Source organism: Puma concolor, chromosome D4, assembly GCF_028749965.1.
Source record: "Puma concolor isolate L17-30 chromosome D4, mPumCon1.1.hap2, whole genome shotgun sequence".
Lineage (NCBI taxonomy): Eukaryota > Metazoa > Chordata > Mammalia > Carnivora > Felidae > Puma > Puma concolor.
This window is the reverse complement of record NC_141679.1, coordinates 41,178,023-41,205,367: the sequence shown is the minus strand read 5'-3', so window position 1 is coordinate 41,205,367 and position 27,345 is coordinate 41,178,023. Positions and strand designations below refer to the sequence as shown.

The 27,345-nt window shown below is 40.3% G+C and overlaps 1 protein-coding gene across 3 annotated transcripts in view; it reads left to right on the top strand.

Annotated features, from left to right (window-relative positions):
* Positions 1-21,706: 21,706 nt before the first annotated feature.
* Positions 21,707-27,345, top strand: part of PSIP1 (PC4 and SRSF1 interacting protein 1) — a 40,567-nt gene continuing 34,928 nt past the window's right edge. The window contains exons 1-3 of one of the 3 annotated variants that reach the window (XM_025925236.2): positions 21,707-21,851; positions 22,392-22,606; positions 25,683-25,759. In XM_025925236.2, the coding sequence (XP_025781021.1) occupies positions 22,535-22,606; positions 25,683-25,759 (149 nt within the window). In that variant the 5' untranslated portion in view covers positions 21,707-21,851; positions 22,392-22,534. The remainder of the gene's footprint in view (positions 21,852-22,391; positions 22,607-25,682; positions 25,760-27,345) is intronic. The other 2 variants (XM_086685340.1, XM_086685341.1) reach the window with 2 other exon arrangements.

Below are 27,345 nucleotides of genomic sequence, written 5' to 3'. Positions count from 1 at the left end.
AAGTTCTATGCCCATTGTGGGGTTTGAACTCACAACTCACAGCTCTGAAATCAACTCCAGATATCATAGTAAGAGGCAAAAATCTACTTTCGATTCAATAATAGATTTGGATGTCTTATCCAATATATGAATCTATCTATATTAACATTTTAAACTGCATGCAAAGGTTAAGATTTCCCCAACACACAACTTTAAGTAGGGTCTGGTTTCAGGTGGGAAGCTAGCTTTTATAGAGGAAAATGCAGTAAATTTCTTTTCTCATTTACTACCTGGAGGAAGGAGGTAAAAGGGGAGCAGACAATTTATACTTAACTTTTGCTATAGTAAGATGATCTCATACTCTCTGGATCTGGAAAATTTGTGTCTGTAAATTTCCAAAATAAAATATTATACATCATACAGCTCAATAGAATCTTACAAAATGACAACATCCATGTACCTAGAGCCCAGATCAAGAATCTCGATATTGCCACACCCCAGAATTCTTCCTTATACACCTCTCACTCACTATGCTTACTCTATATTCAACCACGATGCCAACTGCGATCAATATAGGCTAGATTTGCCTTTTTTTTTTTTTTTTTTTTTACTTTTCCATAAATGGAATTATACAGAATGTACTATTTTGTATCTGGTTTCTTTCACTCAGTGTGTGTGAGATTTATCAATCTTATTAAATGATTCAGTAAGCCATTCTTTAATTTACTATGGGATAATACTCCATTGTATGAATCCATTTCACTGTTGACAAACATTTAGAAAGCTTTCAATTTGGCTAATATGAATAATTCTGCTATGAACATCTCATACATGTCTTTTTTGGCCATCAGTCCACATCACAGTCACTATGTGCATTGGAAAGCAACATCAAGGGGAAGGACTTTTAATAATGTTGCTTATTGGGGCACCTGGGTGGCTCACTCGGTTAAGTACCCAATGTCAGCTCAGGTCATGATCTCACAGTTCGTAGGGTTCGAGCCCCACATCAGGCTCTGTGCTGACAGCTCAGAAATAAACATTAAAAAAACTTTTTTAATATTGTTGCTTATTCCTGTAAATGTTTCAATTTTTTTTTTTTTTACCGTTTTATTTATTCTTGAGAGAGAGAGAGACAGAGACAGAGCATGAGCGAGGGAGGAGCAGAGTGAGAGAGGGACACAGAATCTGAAGCAGACTCCAGGCTCTGAGCTGTCAGCACAGAGCCCGATGTGGGGCTCGAACTCACAAGCTGTGAGATCATGACCTGAGCCAAAGTCGGACGTTCAACTGACTGAGCCACCCAGGTGACCCCTATTCCTGTAAATGTTCAAAATTAATTTTATCAGGGGCACCTGTCTGGCTCAGTTGGTACAGTGTGTGTACAACTCATGATCTTGGGGTTGTAGGTTTAAGTCCTACCTTGGGTGTAGACATTAAACATAAAATCTTAAAAAAATAAAATAGGGGTGCGTGGATGGCTCAGTTGGTAAAGCATCCAACTCTTGGTTTTGGGTGGGGTCATGATCTCACAGATTTGTGAATTCGAGCCCCACGTAGGGCTCTGTACTGATAGTGTGGAGCCTGCTTGGGATCCTCTCTCTCTCCCTCTGTCTCTGTCCCTATCCCACACGAGCATGCACACTCTCTCTTTCTCAAAATAAATAAATAAACAAAATAATCCAAAAAATAAAACAAATAATAATATATAAATAATTAATTTTATCAAGGGGTGCATGGCTGGCTCAGTCTGGAGAGCATGCAACTCTTGATCTCAGAGTTACGAGTTTGAGCCCTATGTTGGGTGTGTAGAGATTACTTAAAAATAAAATTCTTTGGAGGCGCCTGGGTGGCTCAGTCGGTTGAGCCTCCAACTTCGGCTCAGGTCACGATCTCACAGTTAATGAGTTCGAGCCCCGCGTCGGGCTCTGCGCTGACAGTTCAGAGCCTGGAGCCTGTTTCAGATTCTGTGTCTCCCTCTCTCTCTGCCCCTCCCCTGCTCATGCTCTGTCTCTCTCTCCTTCAAAAAGAAATAAACATTAAAAAAAAAAATTACAACACCAATCATAATAAACCAGAATGTTTTAAAATTTTTTTTCAAAAATATTAAAAAATTAAAAAAGAAAAAATCTTGGGGCACCTGGGGGGCTCAGTTGGTTAAGCATCTGAATTTTTATTTTGGCTCAGGTCATGATCTCACAGTTTGTGAGTCCCAGCCCCGCGTCGGGCTCTGTGCTGACAGCTCGGAGCCTGGAGCCTGCTTCCGATTCTGTGTCTCCCTCTCTCTCTGCCCCTCCTCTGCTCACACTCTGTCTCTCTCCCTCTAGGTTAACGAAACATTTAAAAAAAAATAATAAGTTTAAAAAAAAATAATAAACGTAATCAAGTAATTAAAATAAGAAAAGCTTCCCTTTCTTGTGAAAGATGTTGTATTTCTTTTGTTTAATTTATCGTTGTTGTCGTTCTTGAGTGTAGCTGCCACACGGTATTATGTTAGTATCAGGCACACAGCTTAAGGATTCAACAAGTTTCTTTTTTTTAAAATTTTTTTTAATGTTTATTTATTTTTGAGACAGAGAGAGAGCATGAACGGGGGAGGGTGAGAGAGAGAGGGAGACACAGAATCTAAAGCAGACTCCAGGCTCTGAGCTGTCAGCACAGAGCCCGACGCGGGGCTCGAACTCACGGACCATGAGATCATGACCTGAGCCGAAGTTAGACGCTCAACCGACTGAGCCACCCAGGCGCCCCAGGATTCAACAAGTTTCTACGTTATGCTATGCTCTCCACTAGCATGGAAGGCTACCATCTGTCACTGTACAATGGTATCACAATATCCATGACTCCATTCCTTATGCTGTTCCTTTTATTCTTGTGACTTACTCATTTCATAACTGGAAGCCTGTATGTCCCGTTCCCCTTCACCAGTTTTGCCTAAGCCCCCACTCCCTTTCCTCTGGCGACCATCAGTTTGTTCTCTGTATTTACATGGGCCTCATGACTCACTTCAAAGCTGACCAGCACCTCAGCTGAAATGTGAAGTTTAATGTCCTACCACGTAATCATTTTTCTACTTTACCCTATGAATATGATAAGTTGCATCAATATTTTCTCACATCGAGCCATCTGTGTAATTCCGAGACGACTTGATCAGCACATTCAAATTTATATTTGAATTTATTGTATTTGTAGTAACTGTTGGATTTGAGGCCCCATGGTTTCAAGTTTGTAATTGTGTTCATAAATGAGATTGGGCTATACTTTTCCTTTCATGCTGTTTTTTATGTTTTAGCGTTAGCATTACACTAGTTGTAAAAATGAATTTGCAATCTTTTCATATTCATATTTCAATACTACGAGAATAACCTTTTCTTTGAAAGGTTGCTAAAGCTTCCCTTTAAAACTTCTGTGCCTGGGGCCCCTGGATGGCTCAGTCGGTTGAGCACCTGACTTCAGCTCAGGTCATGATCTCACCATCCATGAGTTCAAGCCCTGTGTTAGGCTCTGTGTTGACAGCTCAGAGACTGGAGCCTTCTGTGTCTCCTTCTCTCTCTGCCCCTTCCCCACTCACACTGTCTCTCTGTCTCTCTCAAAAAAAAAAAAAAAAAGAAAAGAAATTAAAAACAAAAAAATAAAAGTAAATAAAAATTTAAAAAACTTCTATGCCTAACTAACATCTTTTGTGGTGGGAGAATTTTTGACAGAATTAGGACAGCCACATGGGCTCCTAGAAATAACTGTGGAAGGTTTTAGGGGACGATGTGGGAATTTTGATAATCACATAGGGATAAGAAGGAGAGAAATAATGTTGCTACTATTATTGGGACCTTAGTTTTTAATTCAATCATAGAGAATATATTTGCATTGAAAATTTCAGTCAGGAGAATCTTAAGCTATATATTTCAAGCAGAAAGTATTTATTATATTTAATACAAGAGTTTACTGAGTAGAAGGGCTGAAGGAAAAGGTTTACGCTGAGTGTAGGAGACAGTAACCTGGTGGCCTGTAATGAACCATGCCTCTTGGTTGTCAAACCCTTATGGAGACCTCATCCCTTAAAACTGGAGTGGCCCTGGGACTTATTTTAGCCCATAAAATGCAGTGAGGTGGTACTGTGCCAGTTCTGGTCCTAAGCTTTAGGAAGACCTAGCACCATTCGCTCTTGCACTCAGGAAAAACTCTCCGCCTATAAGAAGTCCAGCTACCCCAGGGGAGAAACCAGTTGCAGAAGCCACATGGAGGAGTGGACGCACAAGACTATACAGGGAAGCCCTGAGGGGGAGCCCTGCCAATTTCGAGAACCAAGGCCACAGACATATGACCCATCTTGGGCTCTTCCAGCCGGCCTCCAGCTACCTGAGCGACTCTAACCAAGGCACCAGCGTGAAGTGAAGAAGCCATCTTGGATGGCGCAGCCACTGCGGGCACCACACGGAGCAGGTATGAACTATTCCTTCTGCGCCCTGTTCAAATTTTTGACCCACAGGATCATGAGAGATAGTAATGTAGTTGTCTTTCGAAGCCACTACGTTTTGAAGGAGTTTGTTACACAGCAATAAATAACCAGAAAAATCTCCCAAACTCTGAGGGGGAAAAAAAAATCACACGACAGAATAGATTTGGTAAGAAAGTGTCTATCACCAGCAGTCACTCAAACACACTGCTTCTGCAGGTACTTCCTCCAGCGACATGGCTGCTTCTATCCTTACCTGTGTCCTCACCTCTGAATCAAAGATTCACGCAAATGCTTATGATTGCTGGAACTTAGGTTACAAGCCTAGGGACAAGAGAGCATGCGAAACGTAAGTTGGGGGATTCTGATTTGAGAAAACAGATTTCCTTCTTAGGACAGTTCTCAAATTTTGAAGTTGTTCAAAAGATTCTAAGCACCGCAAGATATTTTAACCCTGAAAGAAACTGTTCTAGAAGCTCAAGGAGTTTGATGGTCACACCTGAAGCCCTTATTTTTAAGTTGGTTATGGCTAATTTTATTATTTTGAACATATAATTAATTATGAATTATTCTTATATTCTGGCTGTACCCCCACCCTGCTTCTCACTGTAACTCCTTTTCAATTAAGAGCAGATGTTAGAAGCAAGAGGACTTTGAAGGAGTGGCCTCGAGTAGTTTTGCAAAAGGGCTCAAATTTGGGCAAAGTTTTAAGGTCCTTTACAGGCCCAGAACAGCCAAACCTTTCTGTTCCCTTCTATGGAGAATTTATGTTGTCTCTGGTTTTAGAAATTATCCCATGTTTGTGCTCACTTCCAGTTTTCAAAGCAGATGTACTGAGGTATAGTTTACATGCCGTAAAATTTGCCCAACCAATTAAATATGTGTTTGTTTGTTTGTTTGTTTGTTTGTTGTTTATACAGCTGAACAACCATCGGCACAGTCTGAGCTGCTCCTTGTTTCTGTAGATTTGCCACTTAATGACATTTTACATAAACGTGAATGTGAATATTATAGGCAATCATATAATATCACGACCACTTTTAAAAGAAAAAAGATTTGTATTTGTCTTTACATAAGTAATGTATGCTTGCTTTTCAAACTTCAAAAATACAGGTTAAAAAAAAAAGAAAACTATTAAAAAAACAACTCTAACTCCACTACCAGGCGCTAATGACCTTAACATATGGGCATATATTAAAAAGAGAGAGTAAAGTCGAAACCTTTTATTGTGGTCTACGGGCCCAGCATGATCTGGAGTCTTTCAACATCGGCTAATGCTTTGTTCCCACCCATCTCTCCACACTCCAGCCAAACAGGTTTTATCTGAGTTTCAGGAATACACCAAGCTCTTTGCATACCCGATTCATCTTGCCTGGACCTCCTCCTTTACCCTTGGAATGATTCACTCTTTCTCCTCCTTTGAGGGACTGTTTAGACCTCATCTCTATAGAAATGTCATCCCTGAGTACCCTGCCTAAATTAGTCCCTAACTCACCTGCCTTTTCATATGTTCCTTTCATATCACCTGATTCAACCTGAAACATTCCTTTGTCTGCTTGCATTTTTGTTTATTTACATCCTCCATTTGATTGTAAATTACATGAGGGCAGATGGCCCATATCAAATATGTTGAATCCCTAGCACCTCTCACCAAACAGGTAAGTATTAGTGGAATGAATGGGTTAAATAAAGCCTCTTATCCTCTCTGTGCCTCAGTTTTCTCATCAAAAAATGGGAAAAAATTTGACATGCCTAGGTGGCTCAGTCAGTTAGGTGTCCCACTTTAGCACAGGTCATGATCTCCAGGTTTGTGGGTTCGAGCCCTTGGTCCAGCTCTGTGCTGACAGCTCAGAGCCTCAAGCCTGCTTCAGATTCTGTGTCTTTCTCTCTCTCTGTCCCTCCCCTGCTCATGTTCTGCTTCTCTCTCTCTCAAAAATAAATAAACATTAGAAAAAAATTTTTAATGGGAAAAATTGCCCTTTCCTCGTAGAATTTTTGTGAGCACATAATAAGCAGTCAATAATTTTTAAAATTATTATGATCATCATGATTTTAGAATCTTTAGGGAGGACATTTTTGATTGCTTTATTCCCTCTGGAATTTTAGGTTTTTATTTTGGTTTTGCAATTTCCTTCTTTTTCAATGTCCTATTTCTTTGTGTTGTTTAATCCTATCCTGTTTTATGTAGCTGGTGCAGTAAGAAAGCCTAGAGTCTCATCTTCCCACCCCCTACCCTGTCTAGAACAAGGAGAATTCAGAGTAGGGCCCAAGATTAAGAAGACGGGAAGGGTGTAGATGTCTTAGACCTGTTGCTCTATGCCTTCAAGAGAACTGCTTCTCTTTCTTTGTCACTCTTTCTTTGGCTTTATCTTTCTGAGCCTCTTCTCAACTCCAGAGAAAAGTTTTCATAGCCCATAGGAATAGCCAAGTTTAGCCTGTTTGTAGTGAGGTTTGAGACTATAGGGATTAAAAAAAAATACCATAAGATCCCTTGAGATTCAACCCAGCGCAATAAATCCAAGAGTTACACCTTGGGGATCAAAGGCATTATTCCTTAGCAAAGAACGTTGTGCATTATGTGAGCTGTTCTCTATACATATCTCTTTATGACTTCTGGAAGTAGGCTACTCACCAAGGTCAAGACACTCTCACTCTCTTTCAATCAGCGACATGACTAACACAGAGTCATGACCCTACTCCCAAACAAGTAAATTAGGACAAGAAGTGTTCATGTTAGGATCAGGAAAGAGTTCTGGAAATGGATGGTGGTGATGGTTGCAACACAATGGAAATGAACTGAATGCTACTGAACTATATACACTTAAAAATGGTTAAAATGGCAAATTTTATGTTATATTTTACCACAATAAAAAAGTGTTTTTTAAATGCAGCTCTCCTAGCTTTTGTAAAGTATCCTGAAATAGGAAAAAAAAAAAAAATCCCTTGAAAGCTTTAAGGTGCCGTATCGAGAGTAAACTAAAACAGGAGATAAAGATAAAAATTCAATATATCTTTTTCCTCTTTTTTGTTCTACACTAATCAAGAAGCATGAAGATCGAGTGGGTGAAAAGATACTATATTGAATTTGAGAGGCTTGACCAAATCTAAGCTGGATTGATGAGATTAGACTGAAGGAGAAGTTGAGTTTGGCATCCTCTAGAACAAATTCTGCATCTTTATGCTCCCCTTACCTAAAATGTCAGCAAAGAAAACACATGACGGGTGCCTGGGTGGCTCAGTCCCTTAAGGGTCTGACTCCTGCCTTCAGCTCAGGTCATGATCTCATGGGTTTGTGAAATGGAGCCTTTCGTGCGGCTCTATGCTAACAGTGCAAAGGCTGTTGGGGATTCTCTCACTCCCTCTCTCTCTTGCCCCTTCCCTGCTTGTGCACTCCCTCTCTTTCTCTCTCTCTCTCTCAAAATAAATAAACTTAAAAATAAAAAAGAAAATTACTTCTCAGAAAAAAAAAAGAAAGAAATTACTTGTCAGATTCAACTTCTGGGGCTCTAATTTATGACTCCTGCTTTAAAATCATGTTTCATATTTACACATGCCACTCCAAACTCAAACTGCAAGCCAGTTTGGGATCATGGGATATTTCAGGTCATCTATCTTTCTTGCTACATTGTATAATTAAACCAGTAGTTTAAAGACAATCAGAGGCTATGCATTTCTTTTACTTCTAAAATGGAGTATGGGGGCACCTGGGTGGCTCAGTTGGTTAAGCATCTGACTCTGGATTTTAGCTCAGGTCGTGATCTCATGGTTCATGGGTTTGAGCCCCATGTGGGCTCTTGGCTGATAGCATGGAGCCTGCTTGGGATTCTCTGTCTCCCTCTCTCTATGCCCCCCCCCCCACAGTCTCTCTCTCTCTCTCTCTCTCTCAAAATAAATAAATAAAATTTAAAAAAGAAAAAGAAAACCTATGACAGCTTCTCAGCATTGCTTCTGCACAACATTTATGACTGTTTCCTCAGTCCTGCTATTTGGACAATTGGACCTTATTATATGTAAATCCACACTTGAACTTCCTAATGAGCATGGTCATATTTCCCTTTCCTATTCACAAACATCAATGTGAAATTATAACTACAACCGAAATAGTTCACGGTATTTAATTTTTATAAAAAGGGGAAGTGTACAACTGCATTAAAAAGACAACATTTTCTGGGGCGCCTGGGTGGCGCAGTCGGTTAAGCGTCCGACTTCAGCCAGGTCACGATCTCGTGGTCCGTGAGTTCGAGCCCCGCGTCGGGCTCTGGGCGGATGGCTCAGAGCCTGGAGCCTGTTTCCGATTCTGTGTCTCCCTCTCTCTCTGCCCCTCCCCTGTTCATGCTCTGTCTCTCTCTGTCCCCCCAAAAAATAAATAAACGTTGAAAAAAAAAAAAAAAGACAACATTTTCTACGTCTGTGCTGTCCCCAAAAGGTGTCTGGCATTCATTGATGATGATGTTGTATGCGGGTAAAATGTTCTAAAACCACTATTGCTTACTCATGCCATTAAATCACAGCCTTTATGAATTGAAAGCTAAGCTTGAACGAATGTAGGCAACACTAAATAATTCTGAGCCCCAGAAGTCTATGTCACTAAGGCAGTGCAAAAAAGAAAATAATTTCCAAATAGAGCCAGTGGAATAAAATTACAGCCTAATTTTCCTAGTTCTGTACTTACATTTTCACAGTCAGAGTTTCTTCAATTTTAATGTGGTTTAAAATAATTATTACGTCTTCCTTCACAAACATTTGTATATAGCTTTTTCCAATACTCTTTTATTTCATATTGCTTAAATTCTGTGTACTAAAACAACTAATTTTACTATTCAAAGCTAACTTATAATATAAATACTAGGGCAATATTATGAAGATTTGGAAATCTTATATGAAGTTCCTTGATTGGAAAAGGTGAAAAGGGCCCACAGGAAGGCAGAATTCAATTCCCTTCTCTGAACTCTGAGAGCTATTGAAATTTGTTGCTCTATGTTGGTATATTCTACTTCTTCTCTTGTTATATAGATATATTTGTACTTAAATTCCTCTGGAGGGTAAGATGATATCCGAGGCGTTCAATAAATATCTGCAGTTGAATATATATTGGTTAGTTAAAACAAAAATGGGAGAACTACATCACCCAAAGATAGATTACTACCTAAAAGTAATGTTACATGAACATACTCAGGCAGGGGAGAAGCAGCCAAAGGTACTAAAGAACACACAAGGATTGTAGCCAGAATAGAGAAACAGAAGAGGAATGCCAACAGAAATAGAAGAACTTAGAGTAGAGCAAATGACCAGTAAAAGTTAAAAGACAAGACTGCCTGGGCAGCATGTTAATGCCTGAATCCAAGAAGGGACTCCTTTTTCCTTCCAAGAGATGGGTACCAGGGCAGAGGAAAAACTAGCTCGCACAGGAAGATCGATGAGGACAACACATGATTTAAGAATCAAATTAGTGGCTAGGATAAAAAGGACAGAAGAAATGGACTAAGACATAGTCCTGGCCCTTCAGGGATTCCAGTCATTTTGAGTCCCTAAATGATGAGTTTCAACTTCCATTTGTGTAGTTTACTTAATGTGATGGTTTTGTCCTATGTTAATTTGATTAAGCTGGATCACATTTCCCCAAATCCTCTTCCCCGAAAGATTCCAAATTTGAGTTGGCCAAAAGAATTTTGGAGAGAGGAGCCTGGGTGGCTCAGTTGGTTGAGCGCCAGACTTTGGCTCAGATCGCGATCTCACGCCCTGTGAGTTAGAGCCCCACGTTGGGCTCTGTGTTGGCAGCTCAGAGCCTGGAGTCTGCTTGGGATTCTGTGTCTCCCTTTCTTTCTGCCCCTTCACTGCTTGTATGCTGTCTCTCTCTCTCTCTCTCTCTCTCTCTCTCTCTCTCTCTCTCAAAAATAAACAGAAAAAAATAAAAAAATAATAATTTCAGAGATATTTGGAAGGTGGAAGTGAAGTGGCAGCCATTGCTCTGAAGGGCATTGTGGTTAGATGCTGGAAGAGACAGATGTAGAGGACCAGCAGATTTCAGCATGTCTTCATTCTCCACCAATTCACATCTGGCTCTTCTTCCCAACTTTTGACCCTGTTGACCAAAGGTGGCCCCAGGCCCAACATTGGATGTTTGGCAGTTGATCCACAGAGGTGGTAGTTGAATGGAGGCACTATTTCCCAGAGATCTCCCCATAAGCCTTCCCTATCTAGTCCTATTTTGGCAGCTGGACATGCTTGGTTTCTTAGATTGACTCCTTAGTTTCTACCTCTCTAATCTTCTGATGTGTTTCTTGAACCTTGACTTCTCCAGTTCCCCCCATGATTGTGTAAAGTCTACTTCTTGTAAAAAAGAACAAGAAAAAAGAAACTCTTCTCCCATAACTCCTAGTGATTCTATGAGTACACAGTGGTTCTCCCTGACTAAAAAAGTTATTAATTTCAGAAAAAACTGAGGTAACTAAATAATTCTTAAATAATTACGTTAGGTTTAAAGTCCCCATTTAAGAACTTTCTTTGTTGTTTGTAGCAGAAATGTATGAGATTAGGGGGACCCTTACATTCATCTGGTGTGAAGTATGAAATGACTAACTCTCATTAGATCTCTGATCATAAAGATCTTACATTTAGGTAAATCTGTCTCTCTAATTAGTTTGGAGACATGGTAGATAGATAGATAGATAGATAGATAGATAGATAGATAGATAGATACATACATACATACATACATACATACATACATACATACACACATATGGCAGATATATCAATGTTTGGCTAACTGAATTCCTATTGATAACCCTTTTCTCACTTGTACTTTCCAGCTAGGTGTGGTTGTGTAAGAAAATATTGTTCAATAACATAAAATGAGAAGTCTGCTCGACGTGATTTTTGGAAGAACTTCTGTTTTCTAAATAAAAAGAGATGGACCTAGGTAGCCTATCTCTTCATTCTACGCCCTTTCTTCCTACCTAAAATTCAGATGTGGCTCCCAGAAGAGCAGTCATCTTCTGTTCACAAGTAAACAAGCCAGCATGAAGAAGAAGTCAAGTGAATTGAAGAGACACTGGCCTTGAAGTAATCAAGCTGCAATGCCAGCATCGATCTCTTAACTTCTTTTGCGTAAACCCCTACAGTAGAGTTTTCTGTTAATTAAAGCCGAAAGCATTTTTCATCGAGACAATATGTTAATTTTAAAAAACGAGTACTGCAGAAAGTAGCATATATAGGACCTTAGAATAGGATGATGAAGCTAAGAAGAGACCTAAGAAGTGTAACTAGATTTGGACTTTCAAGAGAAGAAAAAAAAAATTAATAAACAGAATGATTGAAGGGCATTTCTGAGTAAGATAATGGTGTAAAGAAAGGCACAGGAAGAAAAGCATACATATTTTATTTTATGCATGAGCTAATGAAGTTTCTATACTGGGATGGTACATGGAGAAAATAAAGAAGGAAAAGTTACTAGGATAATGTAGTGACAGGAAATATTTACCAGATTTTCTTTGTGTCAGCACTGTATCCTTGCAACACAGTTATGAACAAAACCAAGTCCCTGCTGTCATGGAGTTCAATTCCACTGGAGATGAAGGTTAAGGTGTGAATGATGAAGTAGGGGTAAACTATTGTTAGTAAACTATTTTCTCCCCACAAGCTTGGTGACAAAAAGAAAGAGAGAAATAGGTCCACCGGCCATTGTAAATAAAACAAATATAAGAAGTCTCTGAAAGATGGCTGGCTACCGATTTTGGGATTCAAGGAATGACAATGGTGATGAATTATTTCCTGGGTTTTCCTTTTGCCTCATACATCTTGCACTAGGTGCTTGGACAAACAAAAGAAACCATAAAAAAAAAAAAAAAAAAAAAAAAAAAAAGCCTGCTCTTCATAGCCAATGAACCAGGAAAGGGGCAGCCTAGCAAGACAGAAAAGTTTAGATAATTAATACCTACTCTAACCAAACACCAAGGAGAAAAACTGTAGTCCTACCTCCATGATAAAAGAAAGAAACTTGGGGCGCCTGGGTGGCTCAGTCGGTTAAGCGGCCGACTTCGGCTCAGGTCATGATCTCGCGCTCCGTGAGTTCGAGCCCCGCGTCAGGCTCTGTGCTGACAGCTCAGAGCCTGGAGCCTGTTTCAGATTCTGTGTCTCCCTCTCTCTGCCCCTCCCCTGTTCATGCTCTGTCTCTCTCTGTCTCAAAAACAAATAAACATTAAAAAAAATTTAAAAAAAAAAAGAAAAGAAAGAAACTTAAAACATCAGGAAGGAAGAAGAAAACAATGGAAAGAATAAAAATATAGGTAAATACAATAGACTTTACTTCCCCTTTGAGTATTTATCAATTCTGTTTGATGGTTGAAGCAAAACTTACAAATCTTTCTAATGTGGTTCTCAGTGTGTGTAAGAGAATTATTTAAGATAATCATCTTATAAATGGTGAGGAGTAAAAGGACTCAAAGAGCAGTAAGATTTCTACACTTTGCTCAAACTAGTGAAATATCAACAGAAGTAGGCTTTGATAAATTAGGTAGGTATAATGTAATACCTACAGCAACACCTGAAAAATTTATGCAAAGAAATATACTTAAAAAAAACTGGATACATCAAAATGGAATTTTAACAAAGGTTCCAATAACCTACAGGAAGGTGGGGAAAAGGAGACAAAAAATACCAGAACCAAGCTCTAACATATCAATGATTGCATTACATGTAAGTGGTCTACATACTCCAACTGAAAGACAGAGATTGGCACTGTGGACTAAAAACAGTACCAACTGGGGCACGTGGCTGGCTGAGTTGATAGAGCATGCAACTATTGACCTTGGGGTTGTAAGTTCGAGCCCCACGTGGGATGTAGAGATTACTTAAAAGAAAATCTTAAAAAAATATATGACTCAACTATCTGCAGCCTACAAGAAATCCACCTCAAATATAAAACATGTTAGTAAAGGCTGAAAGAGTCCATACTGTGAAACTATTTATCAGAAGAAAGTAGGAATAGGTATATTAATATCAGATAAAGTAGACTTCTGAACAAAAAAATCACCAGAAATAGAGAAAAATAATAAATAATGATAAAAGATGATAAAGAAAACATGGCAAAATCATAGCAATTCTCAGAGCTACAAAATACAGAAAGCAGAAACTGATAGAACTGAAAGGAGAAATAGATAAACTACAACTCTAGTTGGAGACTTCAGTATCTCTCTCTCAATAATTGATAGGACAAATAAACAAAAATAATTAAGAATATTCAAGAACTCAATGACATCAACCAGCAGAATAGGATATAAATTGACATTTATTGAATTCTACTCAGCAAAGCAGAATATGCAGTCATCACAGACATATGGATAGACCATATCCTGGGCTGGCCATAAAACAATCCTCAAAAATTTTTAAATAACTAAAATTATGTAAAGCGTGTTTTTTGCTCTATTTGCAGATAACATGATTGTTTATGTAGAAATCCCGAGAAATTACCAAAGACACCACACAAAAACAAAACAAACAAACAAAAATCCTCCTAAAACTAATAAATGAGTTCTGCAAGTTTTCAAAATATAAAATAAACTTACAAAAATCAATTCTACCAACTAGCAATAAACACATGGACACTAAAATTAAAATTTTAATAGCTCCAAAACATTAAATACTTAGTTGTAAATCTAACAAACCATACGTGGGGCTTATAGGATAAAAATTACAAAATGCTAATGAAAGAAATTGAAGACTATTTAAATTAGTGTAAAGACATTTGTGTTCATGGATTAAAAGACTTGCCCTGGTAAAGATATAAATTCTCCCCAAACTGGGGCACCTGGGTGGCTCAGTCAGTTAAACATCTGACTTCAGCTTAGGTCGTGATCTCATGGTTCATGAGTTCAAGCCCCGTGTCCAGCTCTGTGCTGACAGCTCAGAGCCTGGAGCCTGCTTCAGATTCTGTGTCTCCCTCTCTGCCCCTCTCCCACCCATACCCTGTCTCTCTCTCCCTCAAAAAAAAAAAAAAAAAAGTAAATCCTCCCCAAACTCACATGTAAGTTTAACATAATTCCTATCAAAATCTCAGGAAGATTTTAAAATGGATATAGATAAGCTATTCTAAAATTTTTATGGAAAACCAAAGAACTAGAATATCCAGAAAAAAAAGTTGAATGCCAAAAATAAAGTGGAAGAAATTATCTTGTTTTATGATTTATTATAGAGATTCAGTAATCAAGATAGTATATCACACTTCACTAATCAAAACCATGGCTCAGACAGAAAGACAAAATAATCAATTGAAAAAAATAGAGACGGGCCCCTGGGTGGCTCAGTTGGTTAAGCTTCCAACTTCGGCTCAGGTCATGATCTTGCAGTTCATGACTTTGAGCCCTGCATCAGGCTCTGTGCTGACAACTCAGAGCCTGGAGCCTGCTTCGGATTCTGTGTCTCCTCCTCTCTCTGCTCCTCCCCCCGCTCATGCTCTGTCTCTCTCTCTTTCAAAAATATTTAAAAAAATATTTTTAAGTTTTTTAAAAAAAGAAAAAAATAGGGGCGCCTGGGTGGCGCAGTCGGTTAAACGTCCGACTTCAGCCAGGTCACGATCTCGCGGTCCGTGAGTTCGAGCCCCGCGTCGGGCTCTGGGCTGATGGCTCGGAGCCTGGAGCCTGTTTCCGATTCTGTGTCTCCCTCTCTCTCTGCCCCTCCCCCGTTCATGCTCTGTCTCTCTCTGTCCCAAAAATAAATAAAAAACGTTAAAAAAAAAATTAAAAAAAAAAAAGAAAAAAATAGAGAAATTCTCACACAAATATAGTAAAATTATTTTTGACAAAGGTAAAAAAGCAATTCAATGAAACAAAGATAGTTTTTCAGCAAAGCTGCTAGAGCATTTGGATATCCATAGACCCCCCAAAAAAAGAACCTCCATCTAAATGTCATCTCTTATCCGAAAAAATTAACTCAAAATAGATCATAGATTTAAACATAAGATATTAACCTCTAAAACTTTTAGAAGAAAACATAGGAGAAAAATCTTTGGGACCTAGGGCTTGGTGAAGAGTTCTTAGACATGACAACAAAAACGTTATCTATAAAAGAAAAACGTTGATAAATAGGACTTCATCAATATTAACAACTTTTAGTCAGTGAAAGATCCTGTAAAGAAGATGAAAAGACAACGTATAGATTGCGAGAAAATATTTACAAATCATTTCTGACAAAGGATTCTTATGAAAAATATATAAAGAGGGGCTCCTGGGTGGCTCAGTTAGTTGAGCATCCAACTTCAGCTCAGGTCATGATCTCACGTTTTGTGACTTTGAGCCCCGCGTCCGGCTCTGTGCTAACAGCTCAGAGCCTGGAGCCTGCTTCGGATTCTGTGTCTCATTCTCTCTCTCTGCCCCTCCCCCACTTGTGCTCTGTCTCTCTCTGTCTCTCAAAAATAAATAAATGTAAAAAAAAATTTTTTAAATAAAGAAAAATATGTAAAGAATGATCAAAACTCAACAGTAAAAACTAATCCAATTAGAAAATGGGCAAAGGACATGAAGAGACATGTCACCAAAGAGGATATACAGATGGTAAATAGGCACATGAAAAGATGTTTAATATCACTAATCATTAGGGACATGGAAACTGAGGAACATCTGGGTGGCTTAGTCAGTTTAGCGTCTAACTCATGATTTCAGCTCAAGTCATGATCTCGCTGTTTGTGAGATCAAGCCCTGTATCTGTCAGTGCAGAGTCTGCGTGGGATTCTGTCTCCCTCTCTGCCTCTCCCTGGCTGGTGCGCATGCGTGCGTGCACACACACACACACACACACACACACACACACACACGCACACACGTGCACTAAATAGTTTTAAAAAAGAAAATGGAAATTAAGATCACACTTATTAGAACAGTGAAAGGAAAAATTAGTGACAATTCCAAATGGTGGTGAAGGTGTACATAAAGTAGATCTCTTGCACATTGTTGGTGAGAATGTAAAATGTACTGTCATTCTGGAAAATAGTTTGGCGAGTTCTTACAAAATTAAGTATGCAACTACAATATGACCCGGTAATTGCACTCCTGGGCATGTATCCCAGAGGAATAAAAACTTTGAGCTACACAAAACATGTACAGGAATGTTTACAGCAGTTTTCATTATAGTAGCAAAAATCTGGAAACGATCAAAATGCCCTTCAATAGGTGAATAGCTAAACAAACTATGTAAATTTACAAAAATTAATGAACTATTGATTCACAGAAAAACTTAAATGGATTTTAAAAGTATTAAGATGAGTGGAAAAAGCCCATCTGCAAAGTCACACACCGTATGATTCCATGTATATAATGAAATGAAATGACAAAATTCGAAATGACAACATTATGGGGATGGAGAAATCATTAGTGATTGTCAATGGTTAGGAATTGCAAGGGGAAGGGGTTTGGATGGCTATAAAGGGTGGTAGCCCTAGGGAAGTGTTCATGATGATGCATATGAAGAAAGCATTTTAGGAGCCATGTGTCACACATACAACCAACCACACACATAGGTGAGAAGACACTGCAATATTGTATTTCTCTCCTTCTCCTAGCCCTGTTCCTAACTTCCTAATGCCTATAAACACAAGCAGATTTTCCTTGCCCTGAACAAAAGACCTCTCTTGAACTGTCAATATATGTACCTGGTGTTTTCACTTTTACTTTGAAAAATTTATAGATTCACAGGAAATGGCAAAAAGAATCCCGAAAGGTCCTCTACAACCCTTCACCCATTTCCTCTAATGGTGACATCTTAAGCAACTGTAAGTACTATGACAAAGAGGGGAAACTGACATTGGTGCAAGGTGCATGTACAGTTTTATGCCATTTTTGTAGCATGTGTAGATTCCGGCAACCACTACCCCAATCAAGATGCAGAACTATTCCATTGCCATGAAAATCCCCCACTTTGTAGCCATCCCATTCCTAACCCTTGGCAATCAGTACTCATTTTTCCACCCTTAGAAAAGCCAAAGGCACAAAGATAATAAAAGATATTATCACGTTAGTAGGCCGATTGACCAAAACAAGGGATCATTCCATTTTCAAAGCTGTACTTCTGGGCGACCTAAGTCAGAAAGCGAGAGCACGCAATGATGAGGAATGTACAAGAAAGAAGATGAAAAAGGGAAAATTCACAAAAAAATGGGCAGAAGAATAAAGAGGAGCATGTAGGATGAGACTGGATGTGGAGATCTAAGAAAAAAGCAAAGCAAGTTTCTGAGGTAAGAAGTGATTACAGAGGAGGTCGTGCAGTGATTTTTAAAATTCCCTTAGAACAACACACAGCTAGGCAGCCTTCAGAATAGGTACCAACAGCACTCACAGGTCAACTGGCCATCCCTGTCCTAGCCTTGCTTCTTGACAGCTGTTCTAATGAGCACTCACACTCATTAAGACTTCTCTTATTCCATGTGTCTGAGAATGACTCCCCCATAGCCATTGGTACAGTAGCTCAGTCATTGTCTCACAAACCAGCACATCTTGGTTTTTCCCTTCCATATGGCCGAAAATCCAAATGCTCAGGGAAACAAGCGTGAAGCTGGGTCTAGACCAGATTTATGACATCTCTAACTGAACTAGCTCTTTGATTAATGCCCTTTGTCTTCCCCATGTTCTTGCTAACTTCCCTATTTGTGAGGCTTGAAGTATTACACATAAGGAAAGTTTAATAATTGGAGTTTATACTGATAAGTTTAAGGTATGTTACAAATACTATATATTAAGGTAGGGAATTATATGTATTCTATGCAAAAGATGTGAAGGAAGGGATTATTCTTGCTAAATTTGGGGGATATGTATCAACTCTTATTTAGAAAGATTTCCCTTAACAAAACTGGTAAATGGATGTATTTTAGTCAATGAAAACATATCAGTGCTTTTAAAGGGCTAAGCTTTGTGACATGAACAATTCACAAAGTCAAAACAAAAACAAATGTCTTTTAAAGTGTCTTTTTATCTGTTTTCTCAGACCAGGGGTCAAGGGAGTTTCTCACTTGGCCCCTCCTCTCATGCATTCAACAAATATTTCTTGAGAAAAATTTTATTTAGTGCCTGCTAAATGCCAGGCACTGATGACTAAGGTCGTGCCTATTTCTAAGTAGTTTAAATATTAGTCATAAGGATTGTAAATAAGAAATTATGTCACATTAAGATGAGGCTAGAAGCCTTTCCAGAGGTGATTTTTGGGCTGAATCTCTTAAAACTGGAGGGAGTTAATAGCATGAGCCGATGATAGGGCCAAGCTGGGGAATGGGGTGGGGTAGAGGAAGGTCATTAGGAAATTTAAGCTGGAAATACTTCCAAGTCCAGACAGAAGTTGCAAGAGTAAGGGCTGGGTGCTTTTCCTTCCAGCATCTTTTTCTAATTATAAGCTCCTTGGTATCCAGCACTACTGGCCCCCTGCTCCACCTAGAGGTGGCGTGGGACCACACAAAGGCGTGGACCTGAGAATTGACTGGCTGGAATGTTGCCTTGGCCTCTTGACTAGATGTGTGATTTGGGGGCAAGTTGCTGAGCCTGTTTTCTCATCTGTAAAATGGGGGTAAGAACACCCAGATAAAATGAGAGAATGTGAATCATGTTCCTTCCTTGATTCATTTAGCTCTCCCACCCCCCACCCTCTTGCCTCATTTGTTTTGGAGATTGTATTCTTTCTCTTTACAACTTCATCATTGCCCTTTAATGTCTATCTTGCGGTACTTTTCCTGGCATGCCCTGTAAGAAGGCCGAGTATGGGTGCGGGATGCATCTAGCACGGTTGGAGAGGGGGGCACAGGCTCTCCGTTCAGAAAAGCTCTCCAAGTGGTTCTGATGAGCACAAGCCTCCCTCCTCCCTCCCCACTCCCCCTTTCCCTCCCATTCTGAACTGCTTGCTCCCAGGGATCCTGGGCTTTTGTTCCGTAGAGGCTTAAACTACCAGGTCGTTTTGCCCTGACTTCTTGTTTCAAGGGTATAGCTTGTTGCCTATAGGCTATCACAAATTGAAATTACCAAACTTAAAGATAGCAAGAGCAAGGTTTGTACTTTATATTTTTAACATTAACACCAAAGCACCAATGCCTTTCCATTTGCCTTCTATTTTCATTTCTTTTCTGAGAAGCGCCCCCCCCCCGCCCACAGTAACCACTCCCTTTTTACTTGTTCTATCATTTTGCACTAATAAAAAGTTATCTTTTAGTATTAATTATAATTCATCTATTCCAGTTCTGTTTTCCTACTTGATTTTGTGTTCCTGTAGCCTGTAGTATCCTCCACAGCAGAAGTCTCTCAACTTGAATATGCAGAAGAATCACCTGGGGATCTCGTTAAAATGCAGATTCTGATTTAGCAAGTCTGGTGAGGGGAAGCCCATGCTGCTGGGCCCAGGACCAAGACTTGGAACTGCAAAGCCTTAAAAGGCTTAGAACAAAGGAGGTGCACAAGAAATGGTTGCTGGATGATGCCTTGGTCTCTCCTACTCAACAGTCTTGGAATTTTCTTCCCTACATCTTTCTCCACTTTTCCTGTGCATGATTTATGGCTAATGCCTGAAAATCATTCTTTCGTGTTCTTAGCTCTTCCCTTTTTCAGTCACCAGTCTCTTCTAGAAATGGGTCACTTAGGGAGTAGAACAGTAACCTCCAGGCTTTTTCTACTGTCATCTACTTTGTAGCAAGCAAGAGTAACTTTTTAAAGATTCATCTTTCCTTTCTAGCTCAGCAACCTAGCTGCCTAGCATACATCATATCAAACTGATCAGGATGAAAGGCTTCAAGACCTTTTTCTAACCCTTCCCTTTCCCTTGCCAGTCAATTTCTCTTTTTGCAACACTTGGAACCCTCTGCCTGTTGCTGTGGTATGACTTAGTCTCCTGAAATTCCCTGCAGGACAATTTGCACTGGGAATGTCTACATTCCTTTTGAAGACATGTGTATCGCTTTTAGAGAATTCTTCTCAATTTTTACCTACTTACTACAGCTTTTCCTGATTTATTCCCAGTTGTGAGTTCATTTAAACAAGTATGAGCTACATGCCATTATTTACATAGTTTAACATTTAGGCTTTTCCATGTTTTCATTCTGTTTCAGGAAGAATTTGTGCTTGTTCACGGTTGTAACCCCAGCACCTAAAAAAGCTTGACACACAGTAGGTACTTTTTGGGGAAGTGGGATTCAATGGAGCATGAAACAAAGCTTAAGGTTAATATTTACTCATTTTCAAAATGCCTTTTTATTCACTACATTTATTAGGAACTTGGGTGAATGTTAATGGTTAAATAAAATTAGACAATCTAGTGACACAGTTCTGGTACAGTAAAAATATTAAGCTACCAATAATGCACATTAGAAAGCCGGGCATATTACTACCAACATATTAAAAACTGCATTAGCTGAAGGATCAAAAAAATAAATCTTAGAAATCCCTTGAAGACTATTTTAAGAGATAAATTATGTGAGCCTTACAAACACTTCTACACTTTCCACCTCCCAGCTACCACTCTACTAGAGAAATAAAATTTAGATGCAGCTAAAATTTAGTACGGGCCCAAACCCACATCCTATCTAAAAGACTTATGCTTTCCTGTCATTGTTTTATTCCTTTCACATTTTGCATTCGTTAGGATTGCAGTTTTCTTTGGTGCTTTAAATTTAAAATAAAAGAAATAGGGCTTTCTCATATTACAATTTCAAGGAAAAGGCTACTGTAAGGCCCATTCAGCGAGCTGTAAGAGGCCTACAAGCTGCACACCCTCCTGCTCCGATTTCATCTATGGGTTTTTGTACAGTTCTTTTTTGGATGGATGGTGCAAACCGCGCAAGTGCAGCATTAAAGCCTCTCCACCCTGGGAAACGATGCAAGAACATGCAACTTAGGCTGCCAGGTTCTCCCTAACACACAGCCGAGGGCTGGAGGCCCGGATACCCGCCCCCAAACCCCGTCCACAACAATCGTTTCCTCCCTCCCCGCCTTTTACATACAGTACACATACAAATACACACACGCAGAGGAGCCAGCAGGGGCGGGCCGGGCCCGACCACTCTGCAAACCGCAGGGGGGAGCCGCCTGGGGCCGAGCTATTTTCGCCCACTTCTTTGTTCCTTCGCTCCAGCGTCTCTCTGCATCTGGCTGTCACTGATGGGCAAAAGCCAACTTGCGGATCCGTCGTCTTCTGAAGTTCCGCTCCCGCGTCACACACCTCAGGCCGGTGCTGCGTTGTCCCCCCTCCCTCGGCGAGCAGTTGGTCTCGCCCCAGTGCTAGCGGGCGCCGAGCGGGAGCCGCGCGGGAGCAGCGCAGCGACGGCGGCGGCAGCGGCGGCGGCGGTTGCGATTCGGAGCCGTTGAGACGCCTCTGCGGCAGCTGGTGGCGCAGGTGGCTTGCGTGGACGCGGGCAGAGGCGGCCGGCCCGCCACCGCAGCCTCAGCGCCCGCGGCCCCGGCAGGTGAGCGGGCGGCGGGGACTCGCCCCGCCCCCCCTCAGTGGCCTCGCTCCTGGCTGTAGCGGGGAAGTGGCTGCGGCCCGCCCTGGAGCCCAGGGGCAGCCCCGGGGCTGCGGCCGTCGGGGAGCAGGTCGGGGGGAGAGGTCCTGTGTGCACGAGAGGGGAACGTTCCCCTTCCCTTTGCCATCTTTTTTTCCCTCTCCCCAGACCCCCTCCCTCTCGGCGCTTAAGCCCGGAGAAAAAAAGCCAGAGGAAAGATGGGGCGGGAGAAAGGGGAATCGGGGGCTGAGAAGCATCTCTGTCTCAGGTGGTGGCGTCTCTTCGGGCGTCGAGCGGTGGACCTGCCGAAGCCTGGAGGGGTAGCTCCTAGGCTGCGGAGGCCGCGCACTCGCGGGGGAGGAGCGGGAGGCGGCTCTCCCCTCACTCTCCCACCCCCACCCCTCCTCGGGCCTCCCCTCCCCCTCCCCTTCCCCCGGGCCTCCCCGTGCGGCCCCTCCCTTCGGGTTTCTTAGCATTAACCGCCCTCCGTGCTCTCCCTCGCAGGCGCGTCGGGACGCCGGGAGGCATCTTCCCCCCTCCCGCCGCCCCGGGAGCCTGGGCTCCCGTCCGCCTTCCCGCATCCCCTCGCTGTGCGCACCGCCGCGCCTCCTCCCCGGGCTTCAGACCCCCGGCCTCGCCCCCGAAACATGACTCGCGATTTCAAACCTGGAGACCTCATCTTCGCCAAGATGAAAGGTTATCCTCATTGGCCAGCTCGAGTAAGTGATTTTTTAGCCTTCGATTCAGCGGTGCTACCTTCCCCAGGGGCCTACCTCCTACCCTTCCTCTTAATTTTGTTCTCCGGGTCCTTTCTCCCCCTCGCTTTCCTTCGGGCTCATTTGCAACCTTTCGTTTTAGCTTTTTGCCCGGGAATCGCGCAAGGAATTGCAAAAATCCAGGTGTTTCTACTTAAGCATTTCCCTATGGTTTGTTTTTGACAGACTTTGGCAGGTTTTCTTAATAGGAAATATTGAAACGGGATGCCAGTTAATGTTCCATTGTAGGGGAAAATAATCACGTGTGGGGTTTGATGTTTACAAATTAATGAAACATGGACGGTTTTGAAATTTTGAGTAAAATGTAGAGAATCCGTGGAGTTTATGCAGCCTCTTAGATGTCAAAGAGGTGATTAAATTGGATTCACAGGGTTTTTAAAAACGTTTTGTAGTTGATGAGGCCTCTGGATTTGCTTGTTTCATACAGAGATGTAGGACTGGATATTCTTGAAAATTTTACAATAAGATGTAAATGTATTTTCACATTTTTATTGGTGAAGTTTGCCTTATGACCTTGAAAAAGTTGTTTTTCCTCTTTGTTTCCCATAGGCAAAAGCAATAGACTCCGATTCCTAGGCTCACATCTAGTGGTACAGAGAGGTAATTAAGGCCTAGGGTTTTTTGGTGACATTTAAGAATTGAGACTGTTTAATATCTAAGCGCCATTTTCGGAAAAAGAGGTCTTTTTGTTAGCTTATGGTAGGACTCAGGTTCTGAGATCATGATAGAACCAAAAGAGTGTTGAGATCCATTAGAATGTTCAAGAGCCTTTTTAAATATAAACTTGATATTCTAAAGTTGTAATTTCCACCAACTTGCTCTTCTTTGAGGAGTGTGTTTCTTAAAGACATTTAAATCCTGTAGTTTTAATTATGTCAGCTGGGAGAAAACATACCCATAGAGAATCCTGCAGCGTGTTTGCTGACTGCTATCCAAGTGTAAGGTGTTCACTGTTTCTTGATTTTTCCCATCCATTTCTTGTTTACAGGTTTCCTTCCTAAACCTGGACAGATTTTTTTTTCCCCCTAGTCTATCAAGTCTGCTTTTTGGTTGGAGCCTTATCTTGAATGATCCTTAACTCAAAATTCTTACCTATATATTTGACACTCTTTCCTTTGTGATAACATTTTAACTCTTGCGTGCATGCTTTGACTTCCAAATAGATTGAAAACTTCTTGAGGGCAGTAGACATAAATTGAATGTCTTCATGCCCCCCCCCCCCCCCCCCCCGCCCCGTCCTTAGTATGTAATCATGTATTTATATAAAACACTGTTCCATGTGTGACTAGAGCAGAGGGAAATTGGGCAGGTTTAAGACCCCTCCAAGGCACTTTGTTTTCATGGCTTTTACATCCAAATTTATTTTGAGGCGTTCTAAAATCTGAGATTACAGGATATAGCTGTAGTCACATTTTGATGCTACGGTGCAGTTAAAAGCCAAGTGAAAATGTTTAAAAAGTTACCTCCTTTGATTGAGTTAGTACTGCTGAAAGCAAAATAAAGTAACCTTAGGAAGGCAAGAGTATTTTTCTTCTTTGTTTAATAAGTTCTGTATTCAACAAGTTCATTTGGATTGGAATGGGAAATTTTTGTCTTTTTCTTAGAAGCTGCTGATTCTGGTTTGATATTATCTGTGTGCAAAATTTATATTCATTTTTCCATCTTCTCCAATCTTAAATTATGTCTTTGCTTAAGAGAGATTAGGTCTCATCTGTGACTGTGACAATTGTTCCTAATTTGATTTTAATATTTTCTGTCTCCACATTCCAAACTTCCTTACTTTTTAAGTTTTGCATGTTCTCGTAATCCTGTATCAATAATAATTGTTTTTACAGTCAACTTAAAGTTGCCAAACATTTATTACACTCTGTAGGTACTGCACATTTAAAACTGTTTGCTAGCAGAAAGAACATATGAACTGGGTTAACAGAAAAATACCCCTTATCGTAAGGGCTCTAAGCATTTTCACAATTTTGGGGGCCTTGTCACAAAGTTGAAATGACCGGTACAATGATGGTATACGTGAGGAAATTAAAGTCTCTAAGAGTGTTAGGTGATAATGATTCTATGGATTTCTGCAACCTCAGACTGCCAAACAGTCTAATCACCCTCACGGTCTTTTCTTCAACATGATAATGCATAAAGAGTGCAGGGTAGGTCCTCGAGTGGTCTGCTCTCTTCTTAACAAAGCTAACTGATTTTTTTTTTAATGTCTTTCAATTTGTGAAGGTTATGACACAAGTGTTATTATGAAGTCTAAATAAGTGATGAAAAAATAGGTTAAATCCTGGCTTGACAGTACTGCCTGATGGCTTACCTCTCAGGTCTGCTTTCCCTTGTTGATAAGGGAAAGTAACAGGTATTACTGATGTTAGACTTAACAGCACCTAATACTTTTTTCCTTAATTAGAAAGACTGAAAGAGAAATGAAAAAAGGAAAAGAACCTCCTGTGATTCAACTATGTAGGTGCAAGATCTTTCCAGAATGTGTGTCTCAAACTTTTAGAAATACTGCTTGGAACTTTCATTAATGTCTTTTACATGACTCCAATATTTGTATAGCCTTCGTGCGGAAGTATCATTTATGATTTTTGAACAGGTTCAGACTCCCTTATCTGAAATGCTTAGGGTCAGATATGTTTAACAATTCAGTGTTGGAGGATTTTAGAAAGGTAACAGTGGTACATGTGGCATGTATTTTGCTCCTGGTTAGGGCCTTCTGGAATGGCACGTGGTAATCTAACAGAGTATCTTCGCAGAGAAGCATCAGAAACACTAGGTGGATAAAAGATACGACGAAATTGCTTCAGTGTCAGTCCAGGTTTTGCCACCAAATGAGTTCTGAGAAATATTTTGGGTTTTTGAGCTTCTTGGGTTTCAGAATTGGGATAGGGATTATGACCTGTAGAACTGGTCTACTTTTATCAGATCCTTTTTGGATGGCTTGTTTTCACTTTATTCTGGTGTGTTGAGGTGTGTATGATTTAAAAGATTTTAATTTTTCTGATCTTTCTTTTAGGTAGATGAAGTTCCTGATGGAGCTGTAAAACCACCCACAAACAAACTACCCATATTCTTTTTTGGAACTCATGAGACGTAAGTCCTTTTAGCTCTAAAGGCAAATCAGAGTTAATTTAGTGGGGTCATTGAGCATAAAATGAAAAACAAGTAGAGATTAGTTCAAAGAGAAAGCAGTAGAGTAATAATAGGAAACTTTAAAATAATCTTTGAACTTTGGAAAAAGTCTTCAAGTTTCCCTTTTAAAATTTATTTTTAGGGCAGAAAAATTAGATACTGCAGGTTTAACTTTTATTGGAATAGACGTTTTCCTTAATAAAAGGGGGATGTGTATGGAATCTTTCAGCAACAGTATGTAAGGAAAGTTTTAACAGAGCATTTGGTATTGATACAGTTATGGGTACAATAAATGCTTTTCATAAGGACAACCTGACACCCTATTTTAGGCTTTGTGATATTAGCCACGCAAATGGTTTGTTATGGGAAAACCAAGAAGAAATCTGGGAAATTCTCTATTTATGTGGTCCTGAGAGCCACTGTGACTATATACATGGGCAGAGGACTGATTTGGTAGAGCACATCAAGTTTTCAAAGATTGCAACTGAATATTCTTGAACTGTTACTTTTAGGTGCATAGGACTACTCCAGGTGCTATTTCATTGATTTTTGATGATTTTGCTCTTGAAGTTTAAAATTTGCAATAATTTTAGTAAAGTAGGCTTGTTTACCTTGGACGGGAGAAACAAAGTTGTTGATTCTAATTAGGATTATACATTTCTGAGTGTCTACAGTGGCAACATTTGGTGTAATGTTGCTTAGCCACTGTATGAACTTTCACATAATTTCTTTTAACAGCTTTACTGAGGTGAAATTTATGTCCTGAAGTGTCACTTGTTGAAAGTATTTAACAGTGGATTTTAGTACATTAATTTTCATACCCGTTAGCAGTTATTCTCCATTCCCTTCTGAGAATTAGACAACCACTAATTTACTGTTTGTAGATTTATCAGTCCTGGATAGTTCATATTAATGGTATCATACAATGCCACATAATTTTTTTTTTTAATAAAGTTTTGAGTCTAGAATTGGTTTGGCCTTCAAAATAACTTTGAGCTGGGTTTAGGGTATATCCCATATATAAAAACTTAGTTTTGTAAGAAATCATGAATTTCTGATTCATTAGAGTAATCTACCATTTAAAAAGCTTCCATAAATTTAATAGGAGAAGGTATCTTTTGATGAGAAATTTGTGTACTGCATACTGGAGTGGCAGTTTACTTAGTGTGGTGCTAGGTCAAGCTGTACCAGTATCACATGGGAATTTTAGTATGCAAAAATTCTTGGACCCCCACCTCATAATTACTGTACCAGAAACGGGTGTGGGACCCAGCAATCTGCTTTAACAAGCCTTCCAGGTGATTCTGATGAAGTTTGGAACACTAGTGAGTAGACATTCTTTAGAATTTTCCAGTTTTGTAGGTTTAGAATTCTAGGGTCACCTGGGTGGCTCAGTAAGTCAAGCATCTGGCTTCAGCTTAGATCATGATCTCACAGTTTGTGAGTTCGAGCCCCTCGTTGGGCTCTATGCTGACAGCTCAGTGCCTGGAGCCTGCTTCGGATTCTGTGTCTCCCTCTCTCTCTCTCTCTCTCTCTGCACCCCCCCC